At 40.5% G+C, this 15,519-nt stretch overlaps 1 protein-coding gene across 1 annotated transcript; it reads right to left on the bottom strand.

Annotated features, from left to right (window-relative positions):
• Positions 1–5,066: 5,066 nt before the first annotated feature.
• Positions 5,067–7,506, bottom strand: LOC129356701 (uncharacterized). Its single transcript, XM_055026263.1, has 3 exons — positions 7,007–7,506; positions 5,909–6,478; positions 5,067–5,105 (listed from the first exon to the last, which is right to left on the bottom strand). The coding sequence occupies exons 1-3, from the start codon at positions 7,484–7,486 to the stop codon at positions 5,067–5,069; spliced, it is 1,089 nt and encodes a 362-aa protein (XP_054882238.1). The 5' UTR covers positions 7,487–7,506.
• Positions 7,507–15,519: the final 8,013 nt, after the last annotated feature.

The following is a 15,519-nucleotide window of genomic DNA, read 5'->3' as shown; positions in this document are numbered from 1 at the left end:
ATGGTCACTAAAATCTGTTGAACCTTTTCTGGGTTGTGATTTCTGTTTTTGTTTTGTGTACAAATAGATCAAATGTTGAGAGAGTGTTTGTGTGTCTGCCTAAATGTGTCTTTCTTGCTTGGTTCTGTTTGGTGACATCTTTTAATTCTATCTCTATAACCGCACATGTATTAATATTTCCCAGAATCCAGTTCAAAGAGGATTCCTGTCTCTGAGCTGAGACTCGTCAACATGACTTCCTGTGTTTTTCTATTTTCGTCCCTTGTCCCTGCTGTCGTCACTCAGAGTAATGAGTCAGCACAGAAACGTCAATCAGTCCTGCTGCTCCCAGGACACGCAGACAGCAGGCGGGTCAGAACCAGACAACACAATTACCGCCTGCTTCAGTCTGAGCTGCATGCAGAGAGCTTCACTCTGGAGAACAGAAAAATAACTTTATTTCCACTCAGGACAGACGTGTGTCTGTGGTCAGTCGTCACCTGCTGGGGATGGATCTGATCCATTCATGTTCCTCCAGCTGCAGAGCCGGCGTGGTGCCGATTGGTTGGTCTGGTCAGAACCCTCCAGAACCTGCCGTTCCTCTCTGCTGAACCCAGTCACTCAGTTTCAGCCCCCGGTACTCCGTCGTCCCCCGCTGTGACTCCTGCTGCCTTTAACTCTTCCAGACTGGAGGAACTGGGCCAAGCAGCTTCTTAATTACTTCATTAATTTTAATCTGATCCAATTAATTACATTTCTCAGGCTCTCAGCTCTCCATCCGAGCCGGCTGAAGTTCTCCTGGAGGCCGAGCCCACAGTGGGAGACCTTGGCTGTCCTCTGCTGCATCAGAAGAAAAACCTCCTCCTCTTCTTAAATCAATTATTTCTCCCGCTGACCAAATAAAGACCCTCTGCTGGTTTTCTGTAATTATCCGCCCTGCGCGCCGAACTCTTTTCTGCTTTGACAGCATTAAGCAGCTCAAACTGCAGCCTGTTGGTTACCGTCGGCTCGGATCGGCTCGGCTCGGCTCGGCTCGGCCCGTCGGCTCGGATCGGCTCGGATCGGATCGGCTCGGATCGGATCGGCCCGTCGGCTCGGCTCGGATCGGATCGGCTCGGCTCGGCTCGGCCCGTCGGCTCGGATCGGCCCGTCGGCTCGGATCGGCCCGTCGGCTCGGATCGGCCCGTCGGCTCGGATCGGCTCGGATCGGATCGGCCCGTCAGCTCGGATCGGCTCGGATCGGATCGGCTCGGCTCGGCTCGGCCCGTCGGCTCGGATCGGCCCGTCGGCTCGGATCGGCTCGGATCGGATCGGCTCGGCCCGTCGGCTCGGATCGGCTCGGATCGGATCGGCCCGGCCCGTCGGCTCGGATCGGCTCGGATCGGCTCGGATCGGATCGGCTCGGATCGGCTCGTCGGCTCGGATCGGATCGGCTCGGATCGGATCGGCTCGGATCGGATCGGCCCGGCCCGGCCCGTTGGCTCGGCCCGCTTCACGGTGCTTTGATTAAACATTTTCTGTCCTGCATAAAAATAAATAAAGAGGAAAGAAAACTGAACAGGAACGTTTCTGTGTCAAATCTGTTAATGTTCTTTGGGTTTTACTTGAACGATTCTCACTGTAAACCATTTAACATGGAGAGAAAAAGATTAGCGATATTTTTACATTATAATTATTCATACACCAATACATGCAAACTAAATATTTATGTCTGAGCTAAACATTGAGATAGAGACTCAATATTTAGCTCAGAATTATTTTTTAACAAATTTAGCAAACAAGTTTGATCCAAATATTTAGTTCATAATCTAAACATATAACTTGGAGCTAAATATTAGATTTATAAAATTTCTTCATAGATTTATTACCTAATTTGCTTCACCTGCAGCATTGACCTGTTGGTCATTTTTCTGTTTGGATTTTGTTCTTTCATGTTCTGCTCAGATCCAGAAAAAGCAGAACCTTTTTTGATCTAAAGTTTCTTTCCTGACTTTTAAGATGTAAAATGTTCTTCTAATGCCTTGAATGAATTTCAATATAATGTCACTCTTTCCTCTGCATGTGTTTCTTCAGAATAAACATTTGTTTTTCTTCACTCATAAAATCCTAAAATTCATCCACACTCGACTCTGACATGTACATTTCTGCAAATCTTTCTGCTGTCAGACGAGACAAAACTGAAAATATGTGAACAAACAACAAATTTGAAAGAAAACTTCACAATCATAAGATAAACATGTTTATGAAAATCTGCATCCAGGTAAGTAGGAAACAGAAAATGTCTGGAGTTACAGAAATATGAAGCAAATAAGCCAAGAGTCTTGCTGGAGAAAAGGAATAAGTGTTTCCAGAAAGGTGAAAGGTCACCTGGCTCTGTTTGTTCCTGCCGGGCCGAGCCGACCTGAACAGAACCAGAGCAGATCATCTAATTTTCCCTCATAAAACCTTCATTCCTGCCGACTGCAGCAGCAAAACGTCTCTTCACCCAAAACATGTTTATTGAAGTTTTCTCATTTTCTCAGACACAAATCCATCCGTCCCACTTAATCACCATGGAGACAAGACAACACAGACACACACACACACACACACGCCTAATCAGAAAGTAGAGACTAATTAACCCAACAGTGACGGTTTTCGAGAGTCCCTGCAGAAAGACACCAGGCTGGGATTCAAACCCAGAACCTTCTTGCTGTAAGGCAGCAGCGCCACCAACTGACCAGATCCATTCGGTTCAGTTCATCAAACCGTTTCTGTCTGGGAATGAACAGCAGATTGAGTTGGGGAAGCATGTGGCGACTGTGGAGAGGAACAACAGCAGACGTGACCTCTGGAGGTCGGTTTGGGATTTGGAGCCAGAAAGACACAAATATCCCTGATGAACAGATTCTGGAGGATTTTCAGTTACATCAATCATATTTCTCACGATTTGTCCCCTAATTAATTTCATGACTCTGCAGTTATTGGAGAGGAAACCTCAGATCTGATCTGTACAGCAAAACGTTTAACAAGTTGAGTTAAAGTAACATTTGCTTTTCATCACGCTGACATTCAGCTGCCAGTAGGAGCTTACAATGAGATCATAGAAAATAATTACAGACGCCTTACAAGAATGGAGCGCTGCGGATAACAATGCAAATGTAAGAATGGCACAGCAGCGGGTCGAGGCGACGGCGCCACCATTTGTAAAACTGTTTGTGATAAACGTTCAGAAACAGACGAGGGTCAGTCAGGCAAAATGGGATTTCATCACGGCAGCGTGAGAGGGGCAGGATCCCGGCGACGGCCGGAATAACAAGCAGACCCGGAGAGAAGGGAGTATTTCCTCGCTCTTATCAGTGCAGTCCATGCAGGAGGAAAAGCAAGACTCAATAAAGCAGGCAAAGCGTTTGCTCAGACACACACCTGCTCTGCTGCTAAAACTAAACGCCAAATTGAAAAACGACTGCTCTTAAAAAAATAGGCCTGGGAATTGGGTTTTCTTAAGGGTCCCTGAGCGTCTTTCTCACTGCTGTCAGTCTATCAATTTCTGGGTTGGGATACAGTTGGCATCAAGTTTCAACCCTGCAGGCTCAACAACCGAAAGCTAACAGGAAGGAAGCTCTCTGGTTGGTCCAATCACAGCGAGTCAACCAGAAATAAAACACAAAAACACATTTGCACATATTTTGCTGTAAAAATAAAAACACTACACCTTTGTGAGCTCGCCCTCCCATGTGGACCAACGTCCATAAGAGACGTACTTTAGCTTATTAGAGGCAATTGTTGGCTGCCTGAAAACCATCGAGATGACTTCAGATGACTGTGAGAAGAGAAAGAAGAATCTGGAGCAGATTCAGATTGTTATGGTCTGGCTCTAATACCATAACAAATTAAAGGAAGCAACGCATGGGATAACTTAAAATAGGATTTATTTAACAAAAATTATAGCTGGTTGGAGAGGAAAGGGAAAAAAGAGGAGAAGTGGACAGACAGAAAGAAAATGGCTGGGCTGATGAGAAAAAGGTGGTGCATTTTATGCTGATCTGATGTCATTCATGGAGACACTGGCCAGCTGCCTCCACTTCCAATCAGCACCAATGAGGATATCTGGAGCAAGGGTGCTAAACCCCAAAGGAATAGCCTTGGGCCGTAACACCCCCCCTCTTCAAAACAGGGTCCCCACCGGAACCCTGGGCAACCTATGTATCAACATCTGAAAAAAAATAGAAAAACAAGTTTAAATACACTCACGATATCTCAGACAAGCTGAGATGAAACAGAAAACAAAATCCAGATCCTTTTATATCCCATGTCCAAGTCGACAACTGGTACCATGAAGTGACTCAGACAGGTAAAAGGGGAAAAAAAAGTTACTGACTTTGCGCTCTTGACAAAGCATCTGCGATGACATTATCCTTTCCCTTGATATGACGAATATCTAAAGAAAATGACTGCAGAAACAACGACCATCTCACAAGTCTCTGATTTGGGCATCGAAAAGAGTTCAAAAAGGTCAGAGGATTGTGATCTGTAAAGACAGTTAAAGGACCTGAGCCCACATAAACCTCAAAATGTTGTAATGACCAAATAAGAGCAAGGGTCTCTTTTTCTATGACTGAATAATTCAGTTGATGTCTATTAAACTTCCTAGAGAAGAAACTCACAGGTCTCTCAATCAAAAAGTCATCCATTTGCAAAAGGACTCCCCCTGCACCAACATGACTGGCATCAACCTGTAGTTTAAAAGGCTTATTCATATCTGGAGCCAACAAAACAGGAGAATCACATAGCATCCTCTTCACATCTTCAAAAGCCTGCTGACAGACAGAGGACCAGCTGTATTTCACATTACTTTTCAAAAGATCTGTCAGAGGTGCAACCACCTTTGAAAAGTTTCTGCAGAAGGCTCTATAATACCCAACTAAACCCAGGAATTTCATGAGTTCCTTTTAGTAGTTGGTGGTGGATAGTTTTCAATCGCTTCTACTTTTGCTTTAACTGGACATACTTTACCTTGACCCACTTGATGACCAAGATAAATGACAGTTGCTCGAGCAAACTCACATTTGGCTAGATTCACTGTGAGACGTGCCTCCACCAAACGGTCAAACAAAGTTGTGAGTTGTTCCAGGTGAGAAGACCAACTATGAGAATAGACAACAATGTCATCCAAATACACAGAACAACCTTCTAAACCTCCAACAACTTTATTCATCAAGCGCTGAAAAGTTGCCGGCGCATTCTTCAAACCAAAAGGCATAACATTGTACGAGTACAAACCAGTAGGTGTAATAAAGGCAGCGATTTCCTGTGCCCTTTTTGTTAAAGGGACTTGCCAATAACCTTTTAACAGGTCTATTTTAGTAATGAACTTAGCATTACCAATCTGGTCAATACAGTCATCCATACGAGGTAGCGGGTATGAATCAGTTTTGGTTATGCTATTGACTTTTCTGAAATCAGAACAAAACCTGTATGTTTTGTCTGATTTTGGAACTAGCAAGCAAGGTGAAGACCAGCTTGAACATGATGCTTGAGCGATCCCGTTTTTTAACATGTAGTCAATCTCAGCATCAAGATATTTGCGTTTCTCAGGGCTAACCCTGTAAAACCGCTGTTTTATAGGTTGTGCATCACCCACCTCAATATCATGTTCAATCAATTGTGTGCAGGATGGAATATCTGCAAATAAATCAGAGTAAGATTTTATCAACCGAATCAACTCAAAGCATTGAGTCTCTGGTAAATAATTCAGCATCGTGTCCAAGTTCTTCAGTACTTCAGAATTTATAAGTCGACCAGTTAGCATGGCTGAATCTGGAACAGGCAACCCATCGCCATTCCATTCACCTCCAGCAGATGTCAGCGTTTCACTGATGCACACAGGGTGAATATCATCCACCAATACAGTCTTACCACGAACATGGTATGGTTTTAAGAGGTTTACATGAACCGTCTGCTGTTTCTTCCGTCTTTCTGGAGTTGCAATGAGATAGTTTTGGTCGGAAAGCCGTTTCAAAACTGTGTGTGGGCCAGAAAACTTGGCCTGAAATGGTGAAGTCACAACAGGAAGTAAAGCCAGAACTTGATCACCTGAAAGAAAAACACGATGTTCAGCTTTCTTATCATACAAGCACTTCATTTTTTCCTGTGCAGATGATAGGTTCTTATTTGCCATCTGCGTTGCAGTAAAGAGTCTCTGCTTAAACCCATTAACATAATGCAACAAGTTTTGTGGTGGTTCAGCATCTTTCCACTCATCTCGCAAAACTGTTAATGGACCACGCACAGTATGACCAAATACTAATTCATTAGGGCTAAAGCCCGTACTTTCTTGCGTTACTTCTCTTGCTGCAAGTAATAACCAAGGCAGACCATCCTCCCAATCAGCCTTCATCTGAACACAGTAAGCACGGAGTAAAGATTTTAATGTCTGATGAAAGCGCTCCAGTGCTCCTTGGCTCTGTGCGTGATATGCTGTAGATTGATTATGCTGAATGTGTAGCTGCTTCAAAACCTGTGCAAACAAATGAGAGGAGAAATTAGATCCTTGGTCACTCTGAATGACTTTAGGTATTCCAAAAATACCAATAAATTGCCCAAGCGCTCGCACCACAGACTTTGCAGTAAGTGTGTGCAATGGATAGGCTGCTGGATACCTGGTACTTTGGCACATAACTGTCAAAAGATACTTAGCACCCAAACGTGAAGGTGGAAGAGGACCCACACAATCAATTATTAAGTGCTCAAATGGTTTACCAATAGTCGGAATAGGATACAGTGGTGCCCGGTTTATGACTTGATTGGGTTTACCAGTCAACTGACAGGTGTGACAAGTTTTAATATATGAAGCAATATCTTTTTTCAGCCGCGGCCAAAAAAAACTTCTCAAAATGCGGTCATAGGTTTTTCTAACTCCCATGTGTCCGGACTTATCATGGGATACCTGCAAAACCAAGTCACGCAATTTCAAAGGCACCACAACCTGATAAACTGGCTGCCCAATAACATCGTCACCACATGGCATCCACTTCCTTAACAGTACCTCGTTCTCAACAAAGTAGCCATGAGCATGGTTCTGCATCTCCTCAGCAGGTAATGCAGACTGAAACAAATGCTGTATTGTGGGGTCAGATCTTTGCTCCTGTCCCAAATCACTCTGTGAAATAGACAAAGGAATATTAGACCAACAAAAAGAGGATGTCTGTGTATCTTTTCCAAAGTTTTCATCCTGATGATCATCACTGGATGCTTTCATTGCTCGTGTCACAGCACATGCTTGGAAAACTTCTGGGTGTGATTTTTCATTTTCGTCAGGACCACTGCTGACCAAAGGTACTGAAACAATAACTGGAGATTCTGGTTTATCAGGCCAGACTTTCCCTCCAGCTATATGGTTCCCCAATATAACTGTGACACCAACCACAGGTAGCGCAGGTCTGACACCCATCCTTACTTCTCCTTCAAACAACTTCGAATGAAGCATAAGCTTATGTACTGGAACACAAAACACAGACATGCCCATACCCAACACAGGTATTGATAATCCAGTGTCAGACTCATCTGAAAAAGACAACACTGATGCCAGAATGAATGAATCATATGCACCAGTATCTCTCAAAATGGTAACTGGTACCCTGACGTCACTTCCAATTAAAGAAACTTCTCCTTCCATAAGAAATGGTTTATAAGAACTCAAATCAGGTTTTCCGGCAAATGGCACTTCAGTCATTTTGTTAGAAACATTTAAAACTGATGCAGCAAGTGCTGCTGGTTTAACCTGATTTCCATTTTTATGTCTAGATTTCAACAAAGCACAGTCTTTCTTCCAATGACCCTTTCTGTGACAATAATTACAAATTTTGTCCGGCTCACGGATACTGCGGTCTGAAAAAAACCCTCCAGAACGTGTTGAACGCCAGTTTGGAGCACTCATCCCATCTGTGTGTTCTCCACCAGTATCTTTATGTGTCAAGACAAAATCATCTGCCAACACTGCAGCTTCTGATACAGTTTTTACCTTCTGTTGATTAATGTACATTGCAATGCCTTGAGAAACAGAGTTCTTAAATTGTTCAAGAACCATTAAATTACAGAGGTCACCAAGTGTTTTAACCTCAGAGGAAGTGCACCAACGATTGAAATGAATCTCCAGATCCCTTGCAAACTCTCCATAAGTTTTGTCACCTTTTTTCCAGTTTCTAAACTTCTGCCTGTATGCTTCAGGGACCAATTCATACACTTTCAGTATTGCAGCTTTAACCTTGGCATAATTCTGGCCATCATTTAAGCTCAACATAGCAAAAGCTTCCTGAGCACGACCAACCAAAACACACTGAAGCAAAACTATGCGGTCTGAATCAGACCAGTCTCTTGTCTCTGCAACTCTTTCAAACAAAGTGAAAAAAGTTTCAACATCTTTTTCACTAAACTTAGGCACCAAACGCAAGTCACTTAAAATGTCAGAGGCCTTACATTTTGAGTCTATAACACAAGATTCCACAGACAATTTGCCTTCTTTCATCAGATGTAATTTCTCACTTTCCAAATTCATTTTTGCCAATTCAGTTTCCTGTCTTAGTTTTTCCAAAGCAAGAACCTTATCCAAATCTGCTTGCTGTCGTAAATTCTCCAAAGCCAACTCCTTTTCCTTCTCCAGTTGCATTCTTAATCTTAACATCTCTTTTTGTTGTTCAAAATCCAAAAGTTTAGGCTTTACAACCTCTGAATCCAAATCTTCAGGCATTGAAGAAAAAGACAAAACACCCATTTCAATTAAGTTTTCTCTTAAAATTGCTTTAACATTCTCTTTCAACCGTTTATCACCAACACTTATTTTATAGTGCTCAGCAATTTTTACTAATTGTTCTCTTGAACACAAATCCAGAAATCCTGCTGATGGATTTTTATTAAAATCTTCAACAGACATAATTAAGTTCTTAATCAGAAAACAGTTTTTCAAAATTTAAAGTAAATTGCTGACAATCTGTGCAACACAAAACAACCAACCTGAACCTCCCCTCTAACTGCCTATCAGACACTAACTAGCTCAACCCTAGTCTTCAGAGATCAGGGACGGTGGGTACTTATGCACTAAATACCAGTAGAGTGAAAAAAGCGACCAGAAAGCTGGCAACCTTCTCAACACTACGGCTGTGCCCCCGAGACAATTGCTCTAACCATATGATCTCACACTACTGTTTTTTGAGCACATGACTCCCAAAGGGGAGACACGCTGAGGCCTAAAGGAGAATCAGTTCAGATCAGTCATACCTAATTGCACAAACCAGTCAACAATCACACTTACCATTAGTCGTCAGATGAAATGAAAGCAAACCACTTACCCCAAACCAGAAAAAGAAGAGAAAAAAAAAGATTTCTCTCAGACTAAACACAAGATTCCCACACTAACTTCCCAATTAAATTAATAAACAAAACTTACTAACAAAAAAGAAAACTGTCATGCCAAACTATAACATAAATTTGGATGAGCCCCCAATTTGTTATGGTCTGGCTCTAATACCATAACAAATTAAAGGAAGCAACGCATGGGATAACTTAAAATAGGATTTATTTAACAAAAATTATAGCTGGTTGGAGAGGAAAGGGAAAAAAGAGGAGAAGTGGACAGACAGAAAGAAAAGGGCTGGGCTGATGAGAAAAAGGTGGTGCATTTTATGCTGATCTGATGTCATTCATGGAGACACTGGCCAGCTGCCTCCACTTCCAATCAGCACCAATGAGGATATCTGGAGCAAGGGTGCTAAACCCAAAGGAATAGCCTTGGGCCGTAACAAGATGTCGATGTGTTTTACATCAGTTTACGTTGAAATGAAGAGAAACATGCAGAAGCAAACAGGACAAACCGAAGAGAGACAGAAGAAAAACTCCATGTCAGCAATAACTTTTCACCAAAGATGAAAACAATGTCAACAACATGGAGACATAATAATTATAAAGCAGCAGTAATGGCTGCACATGTACCAGACCTCAGTGGCATGGGCCATTCTGGGTAAATCCAGCCAAAGCTAACATGTTAGCTTAGCGCTAGCAGCAGAAATGGCTCCTGGTCTTCAGCCAAACACTAAAGAGAAATCACTAAACTCTGATCTTGTTCCATCTGGTGAAACAGGAAGTTGCTCTAGGTGTCTTCAGAGGTTTAGTGTCGTTTCCTTCAGTGGTTCTTGGTGCAGCGCCCCCACAGGCCAGGAGGGGAACAGAACCACAGCAGCTGGAGGTCGAGATCTGATTCCAGTAGAACTGGGTCAACCGGACCATAAGGAGGAAAATATCCAGTCAGACTTGTAGAAGTTCATATAGAGCATGCGCCCTCTAGAGCCCAGTTTATGCATCACCAGCCTGTCGGCAACTTCCTGCCGTCTGTGAAGAAGTTACAAACTTCTTCACCAAACTTGAGTTTTTGCTTCATCTCGTGACGAACCAGTTACTCTCTTGGTTTCTCTCCTCTTACAGCTTCCAGACTGTGAGCTCCTTCCTCTTCGTCTTCCAAAGCGTCACTGGAATCTTCCTCTGTCCGCTGATCATCCTCTCCTCGTCTTCCTCACAGTGAACCAGCAGCCAGAGTTCAAGGAACGACCCGGATCAAGAAACGATCTCAGAAGAGCCAAATGCCTTTTCATCATTAATAGCACTTCCTGTATTATTGGTGCCTTGCCTCCAGTCAGTCGGCTCCTCTTTGTGCCAGCAGCGGATTCTGAAAGTGTCTGCGTCCAGGCGGTTCTGGGATCCCTGCATTCCTTCACAAACTGTGACATTTTTAATGATATTCATGCATTTATTGGGGGAAATTATTAAATAAATGCAGACTGAGTGGGAGAGGGATAATGCATTTCAAATCATCCTCGGCGCGTCGTAATAAGTGTATCCGACACCTTGAGGAGGAAACTGATTGCTTCTGTTCATGTGGGGAACATTTTCCATGTCGACCTCAGCACCAGGAAATAATTACAGAAAGCTATCTTCCTCCATGCTGGCCTTGTTGAGTGTGTCTCTGCATGTCTGCCTGCAGCGTTCAGAGGAAACTTCTGCTGTTTACTCAACTGCAGTGGGCGGGCGAAAAAGATGGCGGAAAGAGCGGACGCGCTGTGATGAGCTCTGGGTAGCGAACTCCCAAAATAAATGATTAAACATCTTGGAAGTCCAGAAGAGACACCAAAAGGACCATATTTGTAAGTTAAAAATGATAATACTGAATTGAAACATCCATTGATAACGGGAAAACAACTCTAAGCTAAAAGGAAAACAACGTGGATAATGGCTAACAGCAAAGCTAAGAAGGCCTTGATTACTCATGACTACTGTATGGATACTGATGCTAAAGGAACTAAAAACGCCTTAACATCGCCATGCAAACCTCCTGTACCGCAGAAGAAAACAAAAGGGGACGAGGAGATCAGTTCAGGCGCATCCAATACCAAAATTTTGGAAGCAGTTGAGAATCTACAGAAAATGATGCTAAACTTTGGAGAAGAAATGAAACGAAACACGCTCTCCATTGCAGATATTGCTAAAGCAGTGGAGTTTAACAACGCCGAAATTCAGGACTGCAAAGATACAATCGTAAAACAGGAAGTTGAGATTACACAGCTTAAAACTATAAATGCCGAGCTGACAAAGAAGGTTCAGGAGATTGAAAGAAAAGCGGCAGAATCAGAGCGTTACAAACGAAGCTGGAATCTACGCATTAACGGATTAAAAGAGGAAAAGGAGGAAGACACAAGACAGAAAGTTGCGAATGTTGTTAAGCAGATCATGCCTCACTGGAAAGAGAAGATGGACTTTATTCTCGACACGGTACACCGCCTCGGCCCGACCAACACCAACCGCCCACGGCAGATTATTGTCCAGTTTACAGGTCGAATCTTCAGGGATGAACTCTGGAGATCCACTAAACAGCACCCCATCTGCAGAGAGCTCAACATCAGGTTCTCGGAGGACCTTAGCAAAGAAGACCGGGAGGCAAGATTGGCAGTATGGCCTAAAGTGGAACAAGCACGGAGAGCTGGGAAAAAGGCGATTTTCAAAGGTCCATATGCCTTTATGGATGGACAACGAGTTGTTCCTTAAGATCACAATAGTTCTACATAACATGTCTGGCTTCAGATAATTTTTCTATGTTCAGGAGTTTTGCTACTTATAGTTCAATCCTTTTAAGGTAAACCCACTCGATTCTGTTCTACACTTTATCTTGTGTCGTTGATTTTTTTATGTTTAACTTGAAAAGTGAAATTTCGTTCATTTCTATAAATGCAAGGGGCCTAAGAGATCTAACTAAAAGGAAAAGTTTATTTTTATTTTGTAAAGGGCAAAATGCAAATTCAATTTTCTTACAAGAAACTCATTCTAAACAGGAAGATAATGTCTTTTGGTCTAAACAATGGGGAGATGAAGTTTATTTCTGTAATGGTTCTTCAAGATCAGCAGGGGTCGCTATTCTTCTTAAGAACTTTAAAGGTCAGATATTATCAAATAAAATGGATGAATTTGGTCACTGGATATTTCTTACTATCTGTTTGGATAACATAATTCTTATTTTGTTAAACATATATGGTTATAACAACCAAACCCAAAACAAATTATTATTTGAGGAAATATCATTGAACTTAGATCACCTGAAATCACTTTATTCAACCAAAAATGTTATAATTGGTGGGGATCTCAATCTTGTTTATGATGAATTCCTTGATAGATGGCCCTCTAGACATAATTCAAGTTACCCTAACATAACTCTTAACAATTTTTGCAGTGAACAAAATCTGATTGACGTATGGCGACATTTAAATCCCAACTGTACTCAATTTTCATGGTTTAGCTCAAGTAGCAAATCAAGACTTGATTATTGGCTGGTATCTAACGAATTATTATCCAATAAAATCAACTCAGACATATCTGCTGCACCGTTGACTGACCATAGTCTTATTTCTTTACAAATGAAACCTCAAGACTGGAAATCAAATTCAAGTAAATATTGGAAATTTAATTGTAGTCTCCTTAAAAATGATACTTACTGTCAAAATATCAAAGATTTAATCCTAGATATTAAGAATTCTGATGAATTAAGTAGTCCGAGTCAAAAATGGGAATTCTTAAAATATAAAATCAGACAATTTTCTATCTTATTCAGTAAACAAATTAAAAAAGATATTCAAAAGAAAGAACTAGATATTATACAACAACTTAATTTATATTGCAGTAAGTCCAATCCTTCAATAGAAGACAAACAAAAAATTCGAATTCTCCAACCCCAATTAGATGAAATGTATATCCAGAGGGCCAAAGGGGCTTTTATTAGATCAAGAGCGAGATGGATTGAAGAAGGAGAAAAAAACACGGCCTATTTTTGTAATCTGGAAAAAAAAAGACAACAACAGAACTCTATCAAATCCTTAATTATAAATGATGTGGAAACTGACAATGAAGAATTAATATCAGCTGAAATTTTTAAATTCTATAACAAATTATATACCTCCAAGTTTTCAGAATCACATTCTAACAATTTTTTAAAACAAATTGAATCATTTATCCCTAAAATTGAGGATGACTACAAGAAAACATGTGACAAGCAAATTACAATAGAAGAACTTGATAAGGCTGTTAATCGTTTATCAATAAATAAAGCACCGGGTCCAGATGGACTTACAGGAAACTTTTATAAACACTTTTGGGACGACATTAAAATGTTACTTCTTCATGTTTTTACAGATATCTTTAAAAATTACTCTATACCTACTACAATGAATCAAGGAATTATTATATGTATCCCCAAACCAGGTAAAGACCCTAGATTTATTGAAAATAGAAGACCTATTACACTCAGAAATTCTGATTATAAATTACTAACATACGTATTTACCATGCGTCTCCAAACAGGAATCTGAAACATTATTGCAGAAACACAATCTGGATTCTTAAAAGGAAGGTCAATCCACAACAATATCAGGCTGGTAAAGGACCTGATTGAATATAGAGACATAATCCAAGATGATGGCTTTCTTCTTTTTCTTGACTTTTATAAAGCCTTTGACTCGGTAGAACATCAATTTTTATTCTCAGTTCTTGAACATTTTGGTTTTGGAGCCAATTTTATTAACTTAATTAGAGGTTTATATCAAAACACTAATAGTTGTGTATTACTACCTAAAGGCACCACAGCCAGATTTAACATTAATGTTGGAATTCCTCAAGGGTGTCCCATCTCCCCATATCTATTTAATTTAGTTGCAGAAATGTTAGCAATCTATCTTAAAAACTGTGCAGACATTGAGAAATTAGATGTTTTTGGTACAGAATTAATCATTAGCCAGTTAGCAGATGACACCACCGTTTTCTTAAAAAATGACAAACAGGTTCCAATTGTAATTGATAAAATAAAATTTTTCTCTGAGGCTTCGGGATTAACACTAAATCTAAAAAAATGTGAACTTATAGCCATCCATGACACTCCCCTAAAAGAAATATCCAGCATTCCAATCAAATCTGAAATTAAATATTTGGGCACTATAATAACCAAAACCCAGGTAACAACTTTAAATATTGAAAACAAGGTTAAAAAATGTAAATCCAAACTTAACTCATGGCTCCAACGAGACCTCTCTATCTTAGGACGCATTTATCTTACGAAAATGGAAAGTTTATCAAGATTAATTTACTCAACCTATAGTACTGCAATCCCAAATAGTTTAACTAAAACTATTAACCAAATGAACATGAACTTTATTTGGAGGAACAGGCCACACTACCTACGGAAAAGTCATATGGTGAAAGAAATCAAAGATGGCGGTCTGAAAGTAATTGACTTTGAAAGCCTTAACGGAACCCTTAAGATTAATTGGTTGAAATCCTGGGTTAAAAATTCTCAATTATTTTGGTATTGCGTCCCTAATTATGTATTTAACAAAATTGGTGGTTTAAAACTTGTACTTCTAGCTGATTTCAATATTCATAAATTGCCAATTAAACTATCAGAGTTCCATAAACAAGTATTATACTGGAAAATGCTCTATGTACATAACTACTCGCCACACTCCTCTATCATATGGAATAACAGATTCATATTACATCGCGGTAAATCCTTATTTTACAAGGATTGGATGAAGAAGAATATTTGGTCCATTATACACTTAATGGATGCTAAAGGTTGCATGTTAAACTATGAACAACTATGTGAACAATATCAATTCTTCCCCCCAAGAGCTGAATTTACCAAATTAGTCAATGCCTTTCCGAACCAATTTATTAACCAAGTTAAAAATTTGATAACATATAATCCGATGACCCCACAATTACCCGATTTATTTATTAATGGAATCTCATTCACTGACCAAAAGTTTGATAACCACACAATTAGAAACTGTCTAAACAATACTTTGTTCCCTGGGAAAATAAATAGAAATAACATTCTTTGCAAGTTTGATAATAAATCAATTGAGAGGTTAAGATCCCTTTATCTTAAACTCCCTATTCAACCTAAAGCTAAAGAAACACACTTTAAAATTTTAAATGCAATTTACCCTTCAAAAGAATTATTAAAAAATCGAT

This window comes from Poeciliopsis prolifica, unplaced genomic scaffold (genome assembly GCF_027474105.1).
Source record: "Poeciliopsis prolifica strain line A6 unplaced genomic scaffold, Auburn_PproV2 SCAFFOLD187, whole genome shotgun sequence".
In the NCBI taxonomy this organism is placed as follows: Eukaryota; Metazoa; Chordata; class Actinopteri; order Cyprinodontiformes; family Poeciliidae; genus Poeciliopsis; species Poeciliopsis prolifica.
Note: the sequence above shows the minus strand (reverse complement) of the source record. Positions and strands in the feature narration are given on the sequence as shown.

Excerpts from the sequence above, each read along its gene's own strand:
- LOC129356701 (XM_055026263.1), bottom strand. The coding sequence starts at position 7,486 with ATGGGCATGTCTGTGTTTTGTGTTCCAGTACATAAGCTTATGCTTCAT. Across the intron at positions 6,479-7,006 it reads GCTACTTTGTTGAGAACGAG|GTTTTGAAGCAGCTACACAT; the intron begins GTACTGTTAAGG and ends TTGTTTGCACAG. Across the intron at positions 5,106-5,908 it reads AGAAACAGCAGACGGTTCAT|TTGGTCTTCTCACCTGGAAC; the intron begins GTAAACCTCTTA and ends CTATTCTCATAG.